This window comes from Paramacrobiotus metropolitanus, unplaced genomic scaffold, assembly GCF_019649055.1.
Source record: "Paramacrobiotus metropolitanus isolate TYO unplaced genomic scaffold, Prichtersi_v1.0 Parri_scaffold0000064, whole genome shotgun sequence".
In the NCBI taxonomy this organism is placed as follows: domain Eukaryota; kingdom Metazoa; phylum Tardigrada; class Eutardigrada; order Parachela; family Macrobiotidae; genus Paramacrobiotus; species Paramacrobiotus metropolitanus.
The window spans coordinates 485,997-506,608 of NW_026570284.1; the positions used below are offsets into that span (position 1 = coordinate 485,997).

At 40.1% G+C, this 20,612-nt stretch overlaps 2 protein-coding genes across 6 annotated transcripts; both read right to left on the reverse strand.

Moving 5' to 3' along the window:
• Positions 1 to 1,527: 1,527 nt before the first annotated feature.
• LOC129593903 (synaptosomal-associated protein 25-like) lies at positions 1,528 to 15,812 on the reverse strand. 4 transcript variants are annotated; one of them, XM_055490409.1, is made up of 7 exons: positions 15,154 to 15,812; positions 9,813 to 10,018; positions 5,400 to 5,441; positions 3,501 to 3,549; positions 3,019 to 3,136; positions 2,671 to 2,805; positions 1,528 to 2,154 (listed from the first exon to the last, which is right to left on the reverse strand). In XM_055490409.1, exons 2-7 carry the CDS (start codon positions 9,939 to 9,941, stop codon positions 1,941 to 1,943), a joined length of 687 nt encoding a protein of 228 aa, XP_055346384.1. In that variant the 5' UTR covers positions 9,942 to 10,018; positions 15,154 to 15,812; the 3' UTR covers positions 1,528 to 1,940. The 4 variants fall into 4 exon arrangements, with proteins under 4 accessions (XP_055346384.1, XP_055346385.1, XP_055346383.1 ...); XM_055490410.1 differs by lacking the exon at positions 15,154 to 15,812 and adding an exon at positions 14,568 to 14,876; XM_055490408.1 differs by lacking the exons at positions 9,813 to 10,018; positions 15,154 to 15,812 and adding exons at positions 5,976 to 6,377; positions 6,581 to 7,213.
• A 922-nt stretch (positions 15,813 to 16,734) lies between these two features.
• LOC129593851 (beta carbonic anhydrase 1-like) lies at positions 16,735 to 20,490 on the reverse strand. 2 transcript variants are annotated; one of them, XM_055490335.1, is made up of 5 exons: positions 19,935 to 20,490; positions 19,694 to 19,838; positions 18,384 to 18,466; positions 17,386 to 17,832; positions 16,735 to 17,168 (listed from the first exon to the last, which is right to left on the reverse strand). In XM_055490335.1, exons 1-5 carry the CDS (start codon positions 20,037 to 20,039, stop codon positions 17,148 to 17,150), a joined length of 801 nt encoding a protein of 266 aa, XP_055346310.1. In that variant the 5' UTR covers positions 20,040 to 20,490; the 3' UTR covers positions 16,735 to 17,147. The 2 variants fall into 2 exon arrangements, with proteins under 2 accessions (XP_055346310.1, XP_055346309.1); XM_055490334.1 differs by having other exon boundaries at positions 16,735 to 17,832; positions 19,935 to 20,489.
• Positions 20,491 to 20,612: the final 122 nt, after the last annotated feature.

Below are 20,612 nucleotides of genomic sequence, written 5' to 3' on the forward strand. Positions count from 1 at the left end.
ACCGGACAACAACGATCGAAAGAAATTTTCGGCAGCCATTGTCCATACCGATTGAAAATGGAAATATTTCCATTTTCAATCGGTATGGACAATGGCTGCCAATATTACGCAGGTGGTATTAATACCACCTGCGTAATATATGGAAATGCTTCCCGACCAGGGACCAAAAGAAAAGATCTTCCTGTTTTAGCGAACTTTGCTGTCCACTTGTCATTGCTTCCGGTTTCGGTGCTTTACTTAATAATCTTAAACATTAGCAAGGCAAGCTACGTACTCGTACTCGTTGCCAGTTGCTTGCATTGTTGCCGGCTACTTCTGGGACATATGTCGCAAGTGACATATGATTATATCGTTCCTTTATGCCGCATCGCCCACCGGCTCTCACATTTAATCACTTTCCTTCCGAACCGATTTTCTTCCGGTGTTTTTGTGTTCTCTCAACTGAACAGAGCATGCTTTTTATTTTTATATCTTAAAATACCTTTTTATAAGTTAATACGGAACTGCTTTCTTAACTGCAAATGCGTCGGGTAGAAACTGGCGAAAAGCTCCGAAAGCAGTTATTAAAAACGCAGTGCAGTTCAGTCCGCACACCGCCAGTGGCGAAAGTAAAAGAGATATTTTCAAAGGAAGAAGCGTTGGATGGTTTACGTAAAACGGAAGAATTTTCGAAGAATTTTTGTTACTGTTAGAATTATTATAGACACAAAAAATTTAGCAAACTTCTTTCATTACATAAGAAAGTAGTTATACAAATACGCTTGTGGACGAAAACACTAAATAATATTTGTACAACGTACACTTTTCACTGCGCCATCACTTAAAGTTGCACAAGCAATCTGTATTGTACGTGTATCACGTACAATACTACTTTATAAAAGATACTGCAGCAGACAGACAATGTAACATTTAAGAGTGTGGAATTTTGTAATATATTGTTATGCTTCGGCTCATGTTTTTTTCGTATTTCTCTGGTAGACATTTGATAGAGGATTACGTTCTACAACCCTTAAGCAGAGATTTTTGTCACTATGCACAAACGATGTTATTTGCATTTCTAAATGTTTTTTCACAAGAATTTTACGTTGCACTTAATAAAAATTAATGTCAATAAAAATCAACTTGCGAAGTAATTTCCCAACCAAATATCGCACGAAAATTTCGTTTTCACACCAAATATGAATGATCTGCCTACTTCAGAGGTCCCACACAATGCAAAAGTGAACTACAGATACTGGAAAATAGTACCAAGAAATATGTCTGAAATCTGAATGTAAACACCTTTACATTAGCCTTACCTTGTCGCTTCGCTTAAAATCAATGTGTAGACATGCGTACAGATTTGATAAACAGCACGCTGTAATTAAAAGTTGCTGAGTTCGTAAACAGAACCTGAACGAAGACGTTATACTCGTATGAAATGCAGTCGGATATCGAAACGACTGCTTAGGTGTTCGCCACTGTATTTATTATTGACAGTCAAAGTGGTAACCTCCAGTGCGTCGTTGCGTCTACAACGTGGATACTTTTAATTACGTATTGATTTATTTAATTTAACAGCAACATGGACAACACCTGATCTAGCGCAAACACAGGTAAAAACCAATCAGAATTATAGCCAGTGGTCGTTAATCCGGTCTACCACCAGATTAACGAGCAGCGAAATACTCTGACCGAAAACGACAATCGTACGTGCATACGGTTATGTCGAAACTGAATTAAAACTACGGAGATCACCTGGCAAAATACATAGAGTATATATGCATGCAGCGGCTTCATATATCTCTTCAATGGAAAATTACATACAACGCACATATGCGAAAATTAGCAAACGTAAGAACACTGAAGATCGAAAGGTCATCCCCGGGTCGGTATGCCAGTAAGAGTTGGTAATTAGCATGGTTGGTGGAGCGATACATCGTTGGATGAAATTTGTCTTTCTAAGCTTTCTTAAGCAGTTTGTCGGCTCGTTTGTTGGCTTCGGTGATGCGCGTCTGGTTGGATTCGGTTTTCAAGTTTATTCGGTCCAGCTGCCGGTTTTGGGTCTCAATTTCACCGCTCATATCCACGGCCATATTACGCAGATTGCTGATCATCGTTGACACCTGGCCGAGATTCTCTTCCATTTCATCCTCCCTGGCATCGTTTGTAATACTGAAATATTAAAACATGATCAGTAATTATGTGCTCAAAAGTAGATATATATAGATATATACAGTAAGTAGTACATCATCAAGTCCTACTCGGAGTTAGAAAGTCAGATATACACCTATCTGATCCTAACGTAAAGTGCAAAGAACAGGTCTTAGAACCTTATAAGCGTGTACTTTGAAAACATTTTTGAAATAAATAACGTTTTTGGAATAGTGATGATCTGTTTTAAAGTGTACGGCTTCAACACATTTACAATACGTGCGTACGGTAAATTGTTTAAAAAGTCCCAAAAACATTCTACTGAAATGCGCCATTTCAAAACTTTCTGATAAATAGTACCAACATTCAGCACTATGTACATTAGGAAAAAAAATTAACATTGCAGCGCAGTGTACTCGTACAGTCATGACTAAGGGTATGATTTCTTGTCGGAAATCGTTAAAATACAAACAGAGTAACGGATAACTAATCTGTACATCGTTAAAGTGATCAATATGATCTCGTACTAACAAATACCGTGTCAACATGTGACCGCTCATCAAGGGACCACCTCCGTCTGGCACAGTCACCCTGGGTCCACCGGCACTTTTTCCATCATCATTTCCTTTCCATGTTTTATCGTAGTCGGCTCCTTTTTCAAAATTCTTCCCCCTGATTTTAATAGAATCACAATAAATTACTCGACGTCCGATGATCAAATGCTAAAAATATGCGACTACTGAATTTCCTTTTTGTTTGATAAACAGCGTAGTTGGACAACTGCATACCAGTATCAACAAAGTTATAAGAAAAGCCTTACTGCACCAGTTCATAATACGCATGTGGTAAATCCGTCGTGCACGTAGTGCACGATCGCAGGCTTACTTATTCCATGGGCAAACACATAATCCACAACATTTGTCCAAGCCGGTTAGATTTTTTTCAGCTTCTTTCATGTCCTGGTTAATTTGGTCCATGCCCTCTTCTATTCTGTCCAGTTGTTCTGCAATAGCATAAAAATGGATTATGATAGATAAAACGCGTTAACGTCAACTAACTGAAATACTGTTATCACTAAACTTAGTATGTGTGGTGATAGTAAGTAATTTACAGTTTTTTTCTCGCGCCGGATGCAAATATGGTGTATCAGGGTACAAAATATGCAAGCGAGCCATGCAGTAGAAGTGTTCTGTACACTACTGCAGCTGCAAAGATTGATTTAAAAAAATATAAAAACACTAACACCATCCGAAACATTTCCTATGTAAAATTTATAATTTCCAAGAATCTATTTCCAGCTTGTCATATGAAGACGACGCGCACTTGTTTTACATGACGCGTTTTTATGACTGTACGTCTGTACCTACCTCCTTGTTCGTCCAACATAACCAGAGTTCGGATGCCGGCATCTTTACTCTACAACAAGATTAATTATTGCACTTGTCACCTCTTGTGAGAAAAACGCAAATTTCTCATTACTTCCGATCATTTATCAAACAAGACAAAGCAGCTCAGATCAAGCATGCGTTTATACTCAACATTTTCACCATCAGGTTTTTTCTGCAGTATGCTTATCTGCTCACAATTTATCGCAAATAATTTTAGATTCGCCTTTAACCGTAACACGACAGTTGTCCAACCAAGCGTAAATGAGAGCGTCAAAATTTAAAAGAACTGGGATTTCAAAACGCTATTTATTCATCGCAAGCAAGCAAGCGCACAGTGCCAATACGCGTACACGCAATTTAGAAACTTCTGAGCTTTGATTTATGCCATGATTTAAGCGCTAACCTATGTCGATGAACTTTTGAACCAAAACATATAAGAGCATTTTTTAAAAGAAAGCCTAATTTATTAGTAAATAAAATAAGTTTATGCCAGAATTGCAAATTATATAGATTTTAAAGAACAGAGGCTGATTTTGTGAATTCATCATGTACCGATCTCTGCATTTTCGCGTTTATCGGCAAGTTCATGAATCGAAAACGGAATCTAGACTCTAGAGAAGTGGATGAGTACGCATGGCATAAATGTTTACTGCGCATATACAGAGTATAGTATCCAGAGAAAAAAATATGGTAAGCAGTGCCCATGTCTGTTTAGCTTAATCCTTTGGTTTACTCATTGACTAGCTCCCCGTTCGGAGTTTGGACGATATATGTTTTGCAGGCATGGTTATGGTCAGGGATTTAGTAGCCTCCTGGGAGATAAATGAAATTGACAGGAAGGGTAACTGGTGAGACACCAGTAACGTCATGTCGCCGGGCCCAGTATGCTCATCAAAATCGCTCAAGGCAATTGGTTCAAGTTAAGCGAACGGAAATATGAAATTTTATCTGATTTCAGCGCAAGCGAAGAGAATCTACCATATACGGTAGGATAATATTCCGGCTTAACATGGGTCTTCTAAAATAAATCGAAAACATGGTGGTCCTACGTACACAAAATTTACAGTCAGTCGTGTAATCTTCTGTTAATCGACCACGGAAAAAGAGCTTGAAAATGCGGTAAGAGTCGGTAAATTCCATTTTTTTTGTACATAAATTTCGCCTACCTCATATTTGTGCCTCGCATAAGCTTTTGTGGGAGAAGAATTATTTCTTAGCTGCTGTGTAAGAAGTGGAAGATTTATTTGCGTATAAAATTCGCACCACATCATCGCATTATTACGCACAAATTTAATTACAGCCGAAAAAGCTTTAGGTGCGGCAAATGTTGATTGGGTAACTGAGTGGGCAGGCTTTCTATTTTGTTTACTTGGATCCATTTTTCTTGATCTCATTTTATCTCGGTTATATTGGATTTACCAGACTGAAAAAATATACCCGTATGGACTTTATTTATTAAAGATATACTTGAAAAATCGACAATGTAGTTGTAAAACTGAAACAGCAGATGCCATAAAAAGAGAACCGTCGTTCTCAAGATTTAATGCATGTTACATAATAATGATTATGATCGTATTCTGATCATGGTTTTTCCGTAAACTGATTGCGATAATAAATTACGTCATGGGTGAAAATACATCGTATTAATAACCAGTATTTAAGCCCGTTACGATGCATGGGAATTATTAATCGACTAGCCAGATGGAGTTACCGGTGTGCGAGTTTACTGAGTGGAAGTGCAGTGGGTATTTTTTCCCTGTGATAAAGTACAGTATTTCCCTCAGCTCCACACGCACACGCATAGCCTGGAGAATTGCTAACATGCACTAGCACTCGCAGCAGCGATAAATTTTCAATTTGACTCAAATGCCTAATTACCTCTTCCAGCATCTGCACCATCCGGCGCGTGGAATCCAAGGTCTACAAATGAAAGGAAACATCAATTCAACAGCAAACCACATATAACACACCATACACAAGCAACAATCAATAGTCCAGTTCCGCTGATCAAGCGTAATGTGCTGCCGAACACCTTCTCTCTTTGTACCGGCTGCTCATTATACATCAATTTCCTTAATTAAAAACTTGGCATTTTCACGAATACGCCGGTGCATTAAGCGCCGAAATATCCTGGTAAACATTAACAGTAATACATGAATTTCTTGTGACCTTTATATTTATGTAAAGTTTCCAAGTGCGAAAGTTTACCGATTTCATGCAAGGAGGCAGTCACTTGCAAATATCGCTAAAAGCGAAACTATTCATTCGAAAACTTGCACAGCATCCGACTAAATACGGCTTTCATGTCAACAAAAAATAATTAAGTATTTCCCTTAAAACCATTACGCGGTCCGATAATTCCAGACTTACGTTACATCTTTTATTATAGGTATTAATATGTTCAAATATACGAGAGTGATAATAAAGCTGAAACTACCGAAGGATATAGGTTACCTCGTACATGGAATCATCAATCTGCACTTCTAAACTACTTTTTCGCGGTGGCTCAGGCTCAGTTTCGTTATCACCCCTTAAGTTCAAATCAAGAGTTTTAAGATCAATGGGTTCGGCAGCGTCTTTCCCGGTCTTCCGCGGCGCTCGGCCAGCCGCACTTCCGGTATTGCTTTTGGTTGTGGCCATTTTTATCTTCTATATACCAATAATTATCTCCCCGCACACACACAGTACGCTTTATCACAGCTTTGTCATGAAAGGCAACCGCTCTCTCTATACGGAAAACGCGGGATTCAGAATAAGCGGATTAATCGACAGCGATTATTCCCGCGTAGAAAAAAACCACCACCCTAATGACACATGCGCGAGCAACATTGCCGGATCGGATTGGATGTGTGACCACTGAAACGACACCGCATACATATATATGCCGTGTCACGAAGTGTAAATCCAGTGGAAATATATTTCGCCGCACACGTAGTTTGGAGAATCATGTAAATCGAAAGTGACGCGAAGAGGGAAAAAGGTCCTCCCGGATAAATTTAATAATACATATCGTCAAATCGTCAACGTTATAAACGGATGCCGGAGAATACAATTCGGACCGATATATGACCAAGTGTTCAGGCGGACGACAAGGGCCCAGAAGGGATTAGCCGGCCACCCAGGAGGAACATCGCCGCGAAATAACAGGTTAACGACATGCCCACCAAACACAAATGCACACTCCACTATACAATCCCATGCAGACATTCGGGCGCGGTCTTTTCCTATGTATATCTGCTTATTGTGGGTTGACTTTTTAATTTAATCCAACAAAGCTCGGTAAGTAACAGGCAGCGCACATGGTCCGAGTGGCAGTGGTGGGTTTTTTCTCCACAGCCAGCTGAAAGCGGCAGCAGTGCAGCATTCGCACAATTTTCAAGTGGTTGACATGCAATGGAGAGAAATTTACTCAAGATGGAGACACAAAATGGCTCTTTATTGAACCAACATACTTTGTGCGGCAATTACGCATTTATGTAGAGTTGGGAATTCTATACACCGGGATGCTGGCCAACTTTTGGTGGGGATAGGGAAAATGGTGCAGATTGCGTTATGGGTGACCAGAGCGAAATACATAGATATTGTATATATGACTGAATATACAAGAGGTCATATAATACCCGGAGTAAACTGATGACGGGATAAAAATACAGGCTCAATACATAAACGTACGACCAACCGCCGCGTGTACAGCATATTGTCATATATATGATCCTGGAGAAGGAAAAATGCATAGCCGGCCTCTCTTCCCGTTGACACGGGCAACACGCATTCGGGAACGCACCTATACAGTCGGGGCGCTGGGATGTATATATCACAGAGGAGCAGAGTGTATGCGAAATAAAGTCAGTACTTAACATCGATCGTTGGACCGGGGGAAACGAGGAGAATTGTAAAAAGCCACAGATGAACTATCATTTACGATCCGCGCTATATCACTCGACACTAGTTGCTTTTCTATTCCTCCCCTCGTCTGCCGTATGCAGATATACAAAGTATATACGCGGCTGCACAAACCAAAAATCGAAACTTTTCTCCCCATTTTATGTCCTGCTAGAAAACATATTACGGCCGTGTCCGGATCGAGCAAGTGCGTATATATACTGTCTGATTATGTGTTGTGGTTGTATTGCATGACAGGAATGGTTTGTCGTATACCCTGCCATCTTCCAATGCGATGCAGCTGGCTGAACACAATAGCGTCCAAAAAATTGTTGCCGCGGTCAACGTCTCGATCGCGTTTCAAGGAAAGAAAATCCCGATCGTTGTAGGATCGTTTGATATATGTATAACTGTAAATCAATGTCTTCAATGGAACTGAACAAGCAAGATGGGCTGTTTATATAGTCGTAAAATGTCTTATAGACATGTCGGTAAAAGGCGTAAACTGTGGTAAAGGTCGACAAGAAAGCTAACTGCAAGCGAACTGCTTGAGATTCCCATGGCCAGTGTCCCACCAGATTGTGCAGCTTCGATTGTATTTACGCTTCAAACCAACTGAAATGAACTGTTGGATTAGACGAATTCGGAAAAAATAAACCAACGTAAGCACAATTCTTCATCAGATTTTCGTTTTCATTTATCATACACGATAACTTTCTAGAAAAATCAAAACGTCACCAATTAACAATCGAATTGCTATTTCATTCTGCAATTATATTTTAGACTCTAGTGCAAAGTATGCTAATGAAATTTTTTTTTCGCTCGAAAGGATACGAGTGAAATGGAGTTGGCACTAGGACTGCACAAGAAACTTTAAAAGCATGTTGTGCTTATTGTTTATAGTTGAATTTCTGTGGTGGTGCCAACTTTTGATTTTTTGTTCGCTTTATCGTTTCAGGAACCGCAAAATCATTTGCAACTCGATCACGATAAGGGAGACAAAATCACACACACAGCTCAAAATTGTTTGTTCTTCAGTTCCTCAGTACGAACCTACAGTTTCTAATAAACGAAATAGTTGCGTTGATTACAGATAACGGCATTTTCTAAACTCGACCGTAGTTTAGAGCACAATCTGAATTCTTAAATACGATTCGTATAAACTGTAAAACCATTGTAAATAAAAAACTTGCAAAAGTCGGCGAAAAATATAACAAGCGAATGCAGTCTCAAAGTTCCACCTTGTGAAGCGGAAGAGCAGCCCTGACATAATATACGATAGAGATATCGGCAGATTGCACTATGCAGGACTTAATTCCTATCCACACGAAAAGTCAGTCGATTTTACAGCTGAAACCCTTCGCTTACGGCTTCGATCCACCACACCAGCATGTTCAGGATGTACAGATCATAAGGCACATGGAGTCATCGCATCAGCAATTCCATCAACATTAACGCAGTCTCCCCGGGAAGTCTGCCGGACCCAAATTTCATATGTGTAGTATACTTGTACGCCCATATGGTTTTTATCTGTACATGCACTCGGTGCAGTCGGGGCGAACTTCCGGCGACTGCGCTGGATGAGTTACACAGGACTGGCGATGATGTTCCATGAACGCGCATATACGCTTAATATGTATATTGACCGGTTCCAGTCATCACAATCCAACATGGCGCTTATGGACTGCGGGAGGAAGCGATTTTATTTGTGACGTAACACCTATTTGGTGGAGACGACTAGATGGTACATGTACACTGAACTGATTCGGAGCAGCCGCTGGATCAAGTACCACATACCACAAAAAACGAATGTCACAAAGCCGCGACTCCAGGTTTAGGGTAGAAAACGTCGATCTTCCAGTACAGCAGTTATTTATTTAGTGGTGTAATGAAAAAACGATGTAATTAAACCCTAAACCATTAATATCAATGCAGTTCCCTTGCAAGTTGCAAGTAACTATTTTTTTCTGGAGCGCATTCGATGTACAGTGCAGACACAAGTATACACCAACCTCCTCATGTTATAATTATACCATGTACCCTCTACGCGGTGTTTAATATTGCTTCTTTAAAATCTTCAGTCAAATGAAACATGACAATCAAACCAAAAACAACAGACGCCGACAGCTTGTAAACGCTAACGCTGTGACTTTCTCACACAATATCTAGGACAGCAAATTATGCATTTCTGTAACCTTACACTACTATGTCTGACAATATTAATGCATTTTAAAACTTTAGTATGATAAGCAAATAATGTGGAAAGGAAGATGAATACAGGAAATACTTCGTATAGTAAATGCATGTGGTACAGTTAATAGTTTTAGAAGGACGTGTTCGGCAGCAACCTATATGCCTGCATGTTTGAACTGAAATCCTAAATTAGTCTAATAATTGTGCTATCTTTACCTCGTCTGATTGTTGACCGATCTGCAGCTGGATTTCCTCCAGTTCGGTGCGGGGAACCGGTGGTGCCGCGGGATCCGCCACGTCGCCGTTGGCAGCGGCTGGGGCGCCGGTGCCTTTTGCCGGTGCCATGATTGATGATGATTCTGTTTGGGTTGTGCTTAGTAAATTAACCACGGGAACAATCGGGGAGTGGAGTGAGTCTCAATCTACAAAATGGCATTCCGGTCAGACGGATAAATTGGAAACGATGTAATTGCTATCATTAGGCTTCAATGTGTATATGTCGCGTATGCACAACGTCACTTCCCAAAATGGCAAATTACGGTGTCCGGCACTGATTAGTGATGCCGTTCATGCGTTAACCACACCCGTGCTCTGCGGTCGAGTAAACAATTAATTGTAGGGACACCGGAAATTACATAACACAACAACGATAGCAATATCACTCTGAATTCAATTAAAATTAACATCGAATCCACGGATGGGTCGGAAACGCCACTTGTAATTATTTTGCTGTGAATTTTGTTACTGATGATGATCTATTGTTTAAATAATTCCTCAGATTGTTGAAGTATATATGTAATTAAAAACTGCAATTTTCAGTTAATACTAGACGTGTTAATGACGCAGTCAGCTTAAATTACTTTGAACTGCTCTGAATTAAATATGTCACTGCAATTAGCAACGTTAATGAATTTACAAGTAGTATCATATTTTTGGTTAACAAAAGCTAGCCATGTTTTATGCAGCATTACAACCTTATGCTTATCAACCCGAGTCCCGAACGTTAACGACATTTTAAACTACATAACTCACAAAAAACTTAAAGAAAAATTTTAGACAAATTTTAAGCGTTCATGAACCATGATTTCTACCTATAACGCAACGAGCAGAAAAATCAAACCATGTAGGTCATGGGGTACAGAACTGCAACAAAAATTTTGCTGTAACGTCCTGTATACTTTTACCTCTTTTGGCGCTTTGATACTAACCGGTAAAGCGAAAGGAATGCAGCATCTTAATTATTATTGTATAACTAGTTATTATTCGTAATGATAAACAAACATTACTGACTATCGTCTATACTCATGACTGATGAACCAAAGGAGCTTCCTGTTTCTACGTAAGGCACACAATATACACATGATTTATATATCTTAGTATTTATAAAAAGGGTAGCGGGCAAGCAACAGAACGTGGCGAAAACAAATTAAACGCTTGAGTTTTGCTTCGCTTTCTTAGCCATTAGAAACAGTAATACTGCGGATAAGATATAGGTAAATATTATTAAAAAACTTCGAATGGACGCAGAAATGACTTGCTCTTCGTAAACACGTGCGATATGCAGAGTACTTTTGAGGTTACCAGAAAATTCTAATAAGCAGTAATCTACTCGTAGCTAATGGCTGCTGCTGTGTTGCGAATTCAGTACAATTGCGTTGCAGATTCAATACGACTGATTATTAGGTATTTAGTGCCTAAAAAAACCAAGTAAAACCGGTTAAACTTACTTGTAAACAAAAGTACATTCGCAGCAACTGCAAGGTAGCTCTGACACGGAGTAGAATAATAATTTTGTAAACATATATACAGAGTGCCTGCCGCCTGGTATCCCAAATTGCTCTGCAGGTACTCCTGCTCATACATCCACTGTATAATATGACATACAACACACAATTTTCAGAGCATGGAATAAGTTTTTGGACAAAGTCTTTTGTTCTAACCGTATTTATAAACAAAATTAGTAAGTGGCGTATCAAAGTCCATAAAAAAAATGAACCGGTCCGGAAAGGCAGATTTATTCATTTGAATATTGTAGTACAAAGTACCAATGCGTATATTTCCTAGCAAATGCATTCACGCGACCACGAACTATACGCTTTAAAGCATATCGCATAGCATATGAAGCATTTTATCTTCTTATTTCGTCAAACACAGCAAGCGATATGCTTTAATATATCATATGCTATGCGATATGCTTTAATTCTCAGCGATGCCCTACAATGCCCAGAATCTGCATTTACGCAATCCAAGCAAGGAATATACGAGAATGTGGTAGCATTAGAGGTATGCTTTCACATTCTCGCAATGTGTCTTTTTTTGAAAAAATGGAGATTCAAGTAAAGAATATATGAAGACTCGAAAACAAACTGAAATGGCTAAAGATAACAGCACACAGAATGATCTTACCCTTCCTAGGCCTAATAGAGAATCGAACGTAAATATAGCGATCTTATCACGTCAGCATTATTATACTGCTCTCTGATATTAAGTATTATCACTAGCTAGTTCATACTGTAGCCTTTTTTCGACAACAAAGAGGGGACAGTAGCAGTAAGTTAATAATTCGATATGCACAGCCGTGAAAAACAAAGCAAATATAAGAACGTGGCTTAATGACGAAAGAGTAGCACACATGTCACAACTGTCAAGGCGTGTTTTGATGCGGTAATGCATTTACGTCAATCGTATTACGCGTTTTCCGAAATAATAATGGCTTGGTATTAACGGTTTTAAAATCCTAGTACAGTGTATACCTGCTAATTACATGCATCGATATTCAAGGTATAAATTTCCTAACGTCACATAAAGCTGGATTATATTACACACGACACCGAAAACAATAGCTTCCGGATCCGGCCGTCCTCGGTGCGTGTAAATGTGTGATTAACCGGGACAATCTTCAAAGGTTTCAAAAACCTTCCGTGATTCAAAAACCTTTCCGGGTGCATTTTTTGTTTCAAGAAGCGCGTATGTTATGTGGAGAACAGGAAGTTTCTCTACCAAATTGAGAACATTGCAGCACTGTTTCTAACTACTACGAGTAGATAATTATATAGTCCCTAGACTCACTACTCTACGTACGTATCTACTGGACTAATATCTACAAATATATCCACGTGCGTGCACAACAGTTGTTTTGAACATTTGATATCTCATTGCGATTCCATGAACTTAGCTGTTCATGAAAAATTAAGAAATTTTGTTGGATGCAGTGTTTGTTTAGCAAAGAAAAACCTGCACAGTTATTCACCAAACAATCGAGATATAAATATTGTCAGGGCAATGAAGTAATCGTTTTTTTCCGCACCGTTTCATTAGCGCCGGACTTTGCGCCGTGTATATGCGTCACGCGAGCATTTAAAATCGTCACCGCCTGTAGGGAAAACTGTTTTTCGCTACTTGTCGATTTTTTAACCCTTACAGCAAATATCACAAAGGACGATGAAAGATCAATAAAATCCTACAAGATACTCATCCAGTCCATAAAGCATCTTTAGACCCACGGTTGCATTCACGCAACCGCCAACATACGCGCATCGTCCGGCTATACACAGTGTGTGCGCACATTCTGTGTATTACCTATTAAACAGGGGCCGGGGGATGTTGTATATAGGCCCAATCATACGAATCCAGCTGGACTCCTTATTTATATCCCAAGTGCTGCCACAATGCATAAAGTACTTCATCGACAATGTTGCATCAGGCGCGCAACGCGTACTATGTCGCCGGTATTTTCAACCGGGAGAGTCGAGCGCGCGCGCGGCCAGTGTTTTTGCCCCATGACAGCCAACCCGGGGGTTAAGTCATAATTCCATAAGTAAGCACAACACTTGGGTACACATATTTCAAGTGGACGTCAACACCAACGGGCGGAAATCATTGGGCGAAAATTAACGGCGACAGCAGAAGCAGTGTAGGGCCCGATCGAAATCGAGCGGATATATAGGGAAATTCGTCAGCTCGGTACCCACCCCGGCTTTACGACTCATTCCCCATTAAAAAGTGCTCATCGGTTAATTTGCCAAAAAAGGGAAAAGACGGCAGTAATTCATTGCGCGTCCAGACAGAAGCCATATATGTTTCGTGTCTGGAAGACGGTTCTCTGTATAGCCGTGACTTTGTCGGACAGTGTTATGCCTCGTGAACGCATTGTATTAAATTCCTTACAATACTACGCGCACCGGAAATGCGTTGACGGTTAATCAGTTTCGTGAAAGGTATCGACCTAAATCACATGCCCACAGCTATCATTCGAATACGCTAATCGTATGCATTTCCAGGTTTACACCTACTGTACACTGTATTGTAGTGTTTAAACGCAATAAGACAGAATTACACAAAAGATGTACAATCATTATCGTAGCGAAATTTTATGAAAACAACTGTAACTAGTACTACTTCCAATTGGAATTAACAGTGCATATGTGTTTTGTTTACTGATGTAGTGGCACGGATTCCAGCTAACGATAGTTTATTTTTAAAACGAACAAGAATGACTTCAACACCGCAAAACATTACGGTGGCTCATATCCTTATTCTGCTGATCAGGACACAGTTCTTCCTCCAATATTTTGCTAAATACAGTACATATTAAAGTACAGTAATGCAAGAAAAAAAGAAGAAGAAGAAAAGGTTCCAAAATATTTTTAAGCATAAGACAGTAATTCCAAATGTTTGTACAGCAATTAGTTAGATTTTTGTTGACGGTAATCGCAAGACATTTATTTGGCGCTGCTTGATTAGCACATGAAATGGTTATGCTAATATTATTCATTTCATAATTCTTGTGTATCAGGATACTGCATAATATAAACGATACTGCATAATATAAACTTGAGCGGAAGTAAATGGTTTGAAAAAATTCCCAAGCCGAAGCCACACCCGAATTAATTTAGAAACAGGTACGGCGTACGCAGGAGATATAGCAGCAAATGCTGTGATAATCAACCAAATCTACAGTAGGAAACTGACCAGATCACCACAACTGGCGTAAACCGTGGGTGCAGTAAACATCCGTATACTCCCAGTTTTATCCCACTTCCTTGAGAAAAGCACCACAAACCAAAATCTTAGCTTATGTTATCCAACAGCTGGCGCCATTCAGTATCGATACATTCGTATGTATAAATGATCAAGCCTCCTTGAATATCCTCATTGGAGAATAAAAATTTTGCAAAACTTAAATAAATCAGAACAAACTCCCAATGCAAGCTTAAAAATTTCGATACTAGTTTTCTGCACTAATGATTTCTTTGCACTGCAGACTTTCACCCAGAATGACGGCTCAAAGTTATAAAAGTAGAATATGTTCCGCAGATATTATCGCTACAGACGGTACTTATACAGTCACGTCTACGACATAATACTATACATATCTAATTAGAGGGAGCATGATGAGGATGACTCGAGTGTTTTTCATCGTCCCCATCTCTCTCTCTATCTCTCTGTCTCTTCTCTCTGTGTGACAAATGCTTAACGACCACCTTTCCAATCAATGCCCACCGATACACCACAGACACACACATACCCAACACACGGTATTCATCAAATAACTTACGTCGTGGCGCTGACCGGAAACCGTGCAAACTGGGATGAAGCCAATGCCAAGAAGAAAAGCTCCCCAACGTCACGAAAATCAAACTACAGTATATTTTCCTCTGATAAATGGCCGACAGGATAGCCTTGTCAATGGAACGCCGTTATGTCATTGGCTGTATATAGGCACAGAGATAAAAACAGCTAACATGTCACAACACGGTGAACAATAGCCACGGCTATACTGGACGCGTGTGTACAGTACGCGCGCGCCCTACGACAGTTCACTGTCAGTGTAACAGTGGGCGCTTGTAAAATCCCTGTGTTACAGGTAAAGAAAAGGCGACGAGTCACTGTCAATCTTCCCGAAGAATCGCGCGATGCTCCTGCTGCAGCTGGCAGTGACAATATATTACCCGTTTAGCTTTGATAAGCGTGATTTCACAAGTTACTATCCTCCTATTCAGTGGAATATGCAACGGCCTGGACTGCACAACGGCCAATACACACTTTGTGTATTATACACACATACACAGTTACACGCCAAAGCTATACGCACACCGCGATACAATCGCCCAAAGGAAGATGCCAGGCAGAGAGTTTGCTGTTTGGAGTATATACACAGTTACACAAGTACGCAGGACGCGCATGCCACCAGAAAACCTATCGATAGATCCAGACGGGAATATTATACGAAGGGCGAAATTCGCTGCAGTGCGCTGCTTTGTATGTGCGCAATATCGTCGTTTGGCGATATATACACATATGTACTTATACCGGGTAGCCAACCGCCGTCGTTTCAAGATGGATTTGTTAGACTAGGAAATACGCTCTTCCCTCGTTTGCGCGCGCGGGTGCGCTCGCGTCTCCATATTCCCTTGATTCATCAAGAATCGATAATCGAGTGGGGTTTTGGGGTGTTGCGTAACACGGTCGCAGCGCCAGTGTGCGCCTGGAGAATGTTCATTGTGTGACCTTCACTGGGTTCACTCACAACACACTTGTATTATAGAGCGTCTGCACTACGCGATCGGCATAGTAGCTCAGTCGGCAGGCTTATATTACCCGTACTGTACTATCTCTCCTTGACCGAGCAGTGAGTAATTTTTTATAAAATTAATTTTCTTTATTATAGTACGATTATGTGGATTAGACAATGCCTTTTTATGATATAGTCTCGCGCGCAAATTAGCGGCCATCATTTCGTTCTTCTAGTGGTAAAAGCCGTCTCTAAAAATCGACTTTTTAACTTCGAGTCGAATGCATTACTGCTAGTGCGCCGGGACGTACCGGAAGTATTGCATGACTAAATCAGTCAGTTTGCATGTCGACTCGCTTTTAATTTATGTTAGTAAGTTACGTACTTAATTACTGTCGATCGGAGAAAAAGACAAAGGTCATCGCCGTGAAGGCTGCGCTTCTCCATTGTATCATTCGGCATCTTTTTGTGAAAGTATTTGATTTTTATCTATGCAAATGATTTATGCATGCTTGCCGCTGGTTACGATGAATGAATTTCTCGCGTCATGAACACAGACGATGCTACACATTGAATTCCCAACTTAAAATTCAATGGGCACACAGTATCAGCCAGACGAAAAAACCAAGACACTTTTTATTCATGATCATGGCCGACATTTCGGGACACTCTGTTTGGCTTCCTGTCCAAACCGGCATTATGAACTCATCGAGCGACAACAGCGCCGAACAGCCAACGCGAGACAAGACAGAGAAATTAGCAAAATATTATTTTACCAATACAAGGCAAAAAGTGGAGAAATGCAAGCAATGTTTATGGCAAACAATATGTCAATCTGACTATCAACGGCAACGTACACAGAATTTCAATTCAGTGTCCGCAGAACAACCGAAAATTTTCAATGAGCAACAGATATACAGAAGAGAATAAAATAAATAAAGGAACAATTCAGTGACAACTTTTGTCCACTCGCTCCAAGTTTCAACCCACACGCCTCCAACTAACGCATTCAAAAGGTCATACATTCTCACAATTTCTCACAGCACTCCCTTTTCTTTCTTGACATGAAAAACACACCGTTAAGAGCGCTATAATACCACCGAGATTGCATAGGAAAAAAAGCGGAAACCATTATTTTTTTTTTTTCAAAAATAAAAGCATAAAAATAGAAACTTTCGCGGAAGCCTAATCTCCGATTCTCTCTTAGCATTGTAATCGTATGAGAGCCATAACACAACACTAAAGAGCTATTTTTCGCATTAGGCCATATTTAACCTGTTTGCTAATAGCTTCCCGTTCTTTCTCATCCAGAAAATCATCCCAGTTCTCTTCGGTGATCTCCACGAACATTTTATGCGGCTTACTAAAGTAGAAGATATTCCCGGTGTAGATGTCAAACCACATGGCATGCAGACGGACCAGACCGCCATCGACCAGGCGCTGCATGAAGGGATAGGACGTAATATTCTCCAGTTGATGCAGTGTACTGACTTGTGAGAACTTATCGGCGGTGACAAATTGGTTTTTTGGATCAATTACCGCTTCATGTGCATGATGGCCTTCCATGAATACCAGTCGGTTCTTCTCGGCGCGCAGCATCGTCTCGAAGTGCGTCCATGAGTCGCCGCCGTAGCGCAGCAGCCAGGAACGCAGCGGTGACTCACGGACTTGCGCCGGATCCGTTAGGCCTTCGCTCCGTAGATTCTGCAGGAGATTCATCGCCTGTGTGGAAAAATCGTTATTATTTTCTTCACAAATGGCTGCAGGAAGCGACAACAGGAAACCAGACCCGGCAATGATCAATAATGAAACCGGCTCACTTTGGAGAATTAACAATCTCTTAAAAGACTAATGAATACTTGTCCTTGTTTAAATCGAGAACACAAGTTCGCCCGAGTGCCCACTGCGCCTCAAGTTGTCTCTCTCCATCATGATCAATCGTGATCGTAATATTTTATAACATTTGGTTACATCATTGACCTTCTGTTGTATCAATTCTTGATCCGTTATAAATAAAAAAATACCAGATACAGGAAATTGTCCATGAATTAATTACCACTTCATCCCGATTAACCACTCTTACCTCCAGAAGACAAACATTCTTTAACAAGTACGTTGCTTCTATTATTTCTATCTTGAAAATAAGTAGTACCTAGTGCCCACTAACCAGTATTCACTTCTAGCGCCCAAATTATCGTAAAAAAATTCTGTCTCAATCTCAGTTATAAAAAATTAAACGATTATACCGCAGCTCTAAAAAAGAGGCCACCAACCTTGCAATCTGAATGTCCGCAAACTATCACATCCTGGACTGCGTTTATCACACAAGCCAGCTCCATCGCTCCAGGTTCAGTTGCTACAATGGACAAACAAAATGTGAAATATCACCGACAGGTAGAACAAACATTATGGCGTGCAATAATAATACACGTCGGTCGGAGAAATTTAAGTAAACACTACTAAACTGCGATGAAAATCGCGCACACACTGTAATCGCAGTGCATTATCATTATGATTAAAATGCGGAATCAAAGCTGCACCGGAAGTACCTTGGTTGACCATGGCATTATGGAACTTTTCAGCATTACTGTTTACTGCGTACATTATTATTATAATTAATTTTATGCGCTATTTTATGCGCTTATTATTATAATTAATTTTATTTATTTATTTTATGCGCTGGTATGCGCTAACTGTTTTTTTTAAAAACATACTTTATTCCGGATTACGTTTCTGACTTTGTGTCTTTATAGCACAGCTACCGAAAGCTGGATATTTCTTTTAATTTCTAATATATTATGAGTTGCACAAGTTTCGCCTTTAGGTAGTCCGCAACTCGTACTTTCAACAATGTAAGGTTTAGTTTGCTTTAAGCGGTTTTAAGCGGTTGCTCGAATACGGTTTTAGTTTGCTTTAAGCGGTTCATTTTCAACACATGCAGAATAAGCGTAACCATTCAGCAACTCGCTCTAAAACATCATTTTATTCTAATCACAACTCATTAATATCAATCACGCAAAAACTACCATGAAACAGCACTCAAAACCGAAGAATGCAGCTGACATGTGAGAGATACCAATAACAAAGGTACAGTAAAATTAAGTAAATAAAACGAGAGGAAAGGATATAAACGTTGAATTCATCGTATATTGTATGAAAACTTTTTACCAGATCCTTTCAGTAATTAATCGCATACTGAATATACTCATTACATATCAAAAATATTGTAAAATAGCCCATTCTCTACCCATTCACTGCCCAAAAAACCACTATACTGTTTCCTTAGCAATTCATTTGAGTTTGGCAGCCAATAAGATATCGTGTTAGAAAAACGTTAGAAACCTAATAAATATTAGAAAAACAATAACTTAAATACTTAATCCAGAAACGTTTTCGCGAATCAAACTGTTTTCAAAACCCAAATAAATCAGAAAATAATTAACCGCGCCTGAGGCAAAATACTTCAATTCTCGCTACAAACATTCAATAAACGAACCTAAAAAATTCAAAAACTGCATAGAAATTGTAACGAAAGGTATCAGCCTGGGTTTCGACTGAGAACTAGCAGGTGCTGCTGCCTTACTTATAGTGGCATCGCTTCCGTAATATTTATGGTGTGGTATCAGCACGCCAGCATTCCGCACAATGAACATCTCTCCCACATTCGTCTGGGTGAAACGGGACGGAATCATACGGGAATCCATGCAGGTATACATCAGCACCGAGGGCTACAACACACACCACCAAACACTTTCAAATCTCGCTTCAGCCATCACCCTCAGAAACCTTAGCTAAAGAGGCATGCACAGGAACCGCGTACTCACGATGGGATTATCGCGAACGCGCTTAAACTGCTCCACCATTCCCGAGCGGACAGTCTGGTGGTACTTGACGATGCCTGTCAAGACTTTATCAATCCCAAAAACCATTTTCGCAGAGAAACGGGAATCCGCGAGCGCAGGTAATCGAGGGTGAACAGACGAAGGAGAAACACAGCGGAGCTGTGAAATATATTATGGAATCGAGAATGCAGAGTATTCTGTATTACGTAACGTCAGCTGTATGAATTTCCACTGTCGACATCAAAAGCAGTTTTGCGCCTGCGGTAAGGACTTAACAGCTGATATGCGATACGCACAGATAAGGCGGTATGGTTCTGACTTCTGCCGTATAAAGATGAATCGCATCACAGTGTAAGCGTACTGAATGAGAACAAGTGACAATAAATCACTGTTATCAACAGCAATCAAAAGGTATGACCACAATAGTTCGGAAAAATCAAATGAAATCTTGCAAAAGAAAACTGTCTGGTGAAACTAGTGAAAAAATGCAATGCAGGGAAAAAAACCAACGCATACGGTAATCTGAATGCTTTAGTACCCCTACCATAATTCATCTCGTACAGTCTGTACAACAGCAGCTGATCAATCATTGACTACCGGAGTGCAAAGCCCAAAGGTGCCATTTAACTACTGTCTGTATTTAACGGTGTACTGCACTCT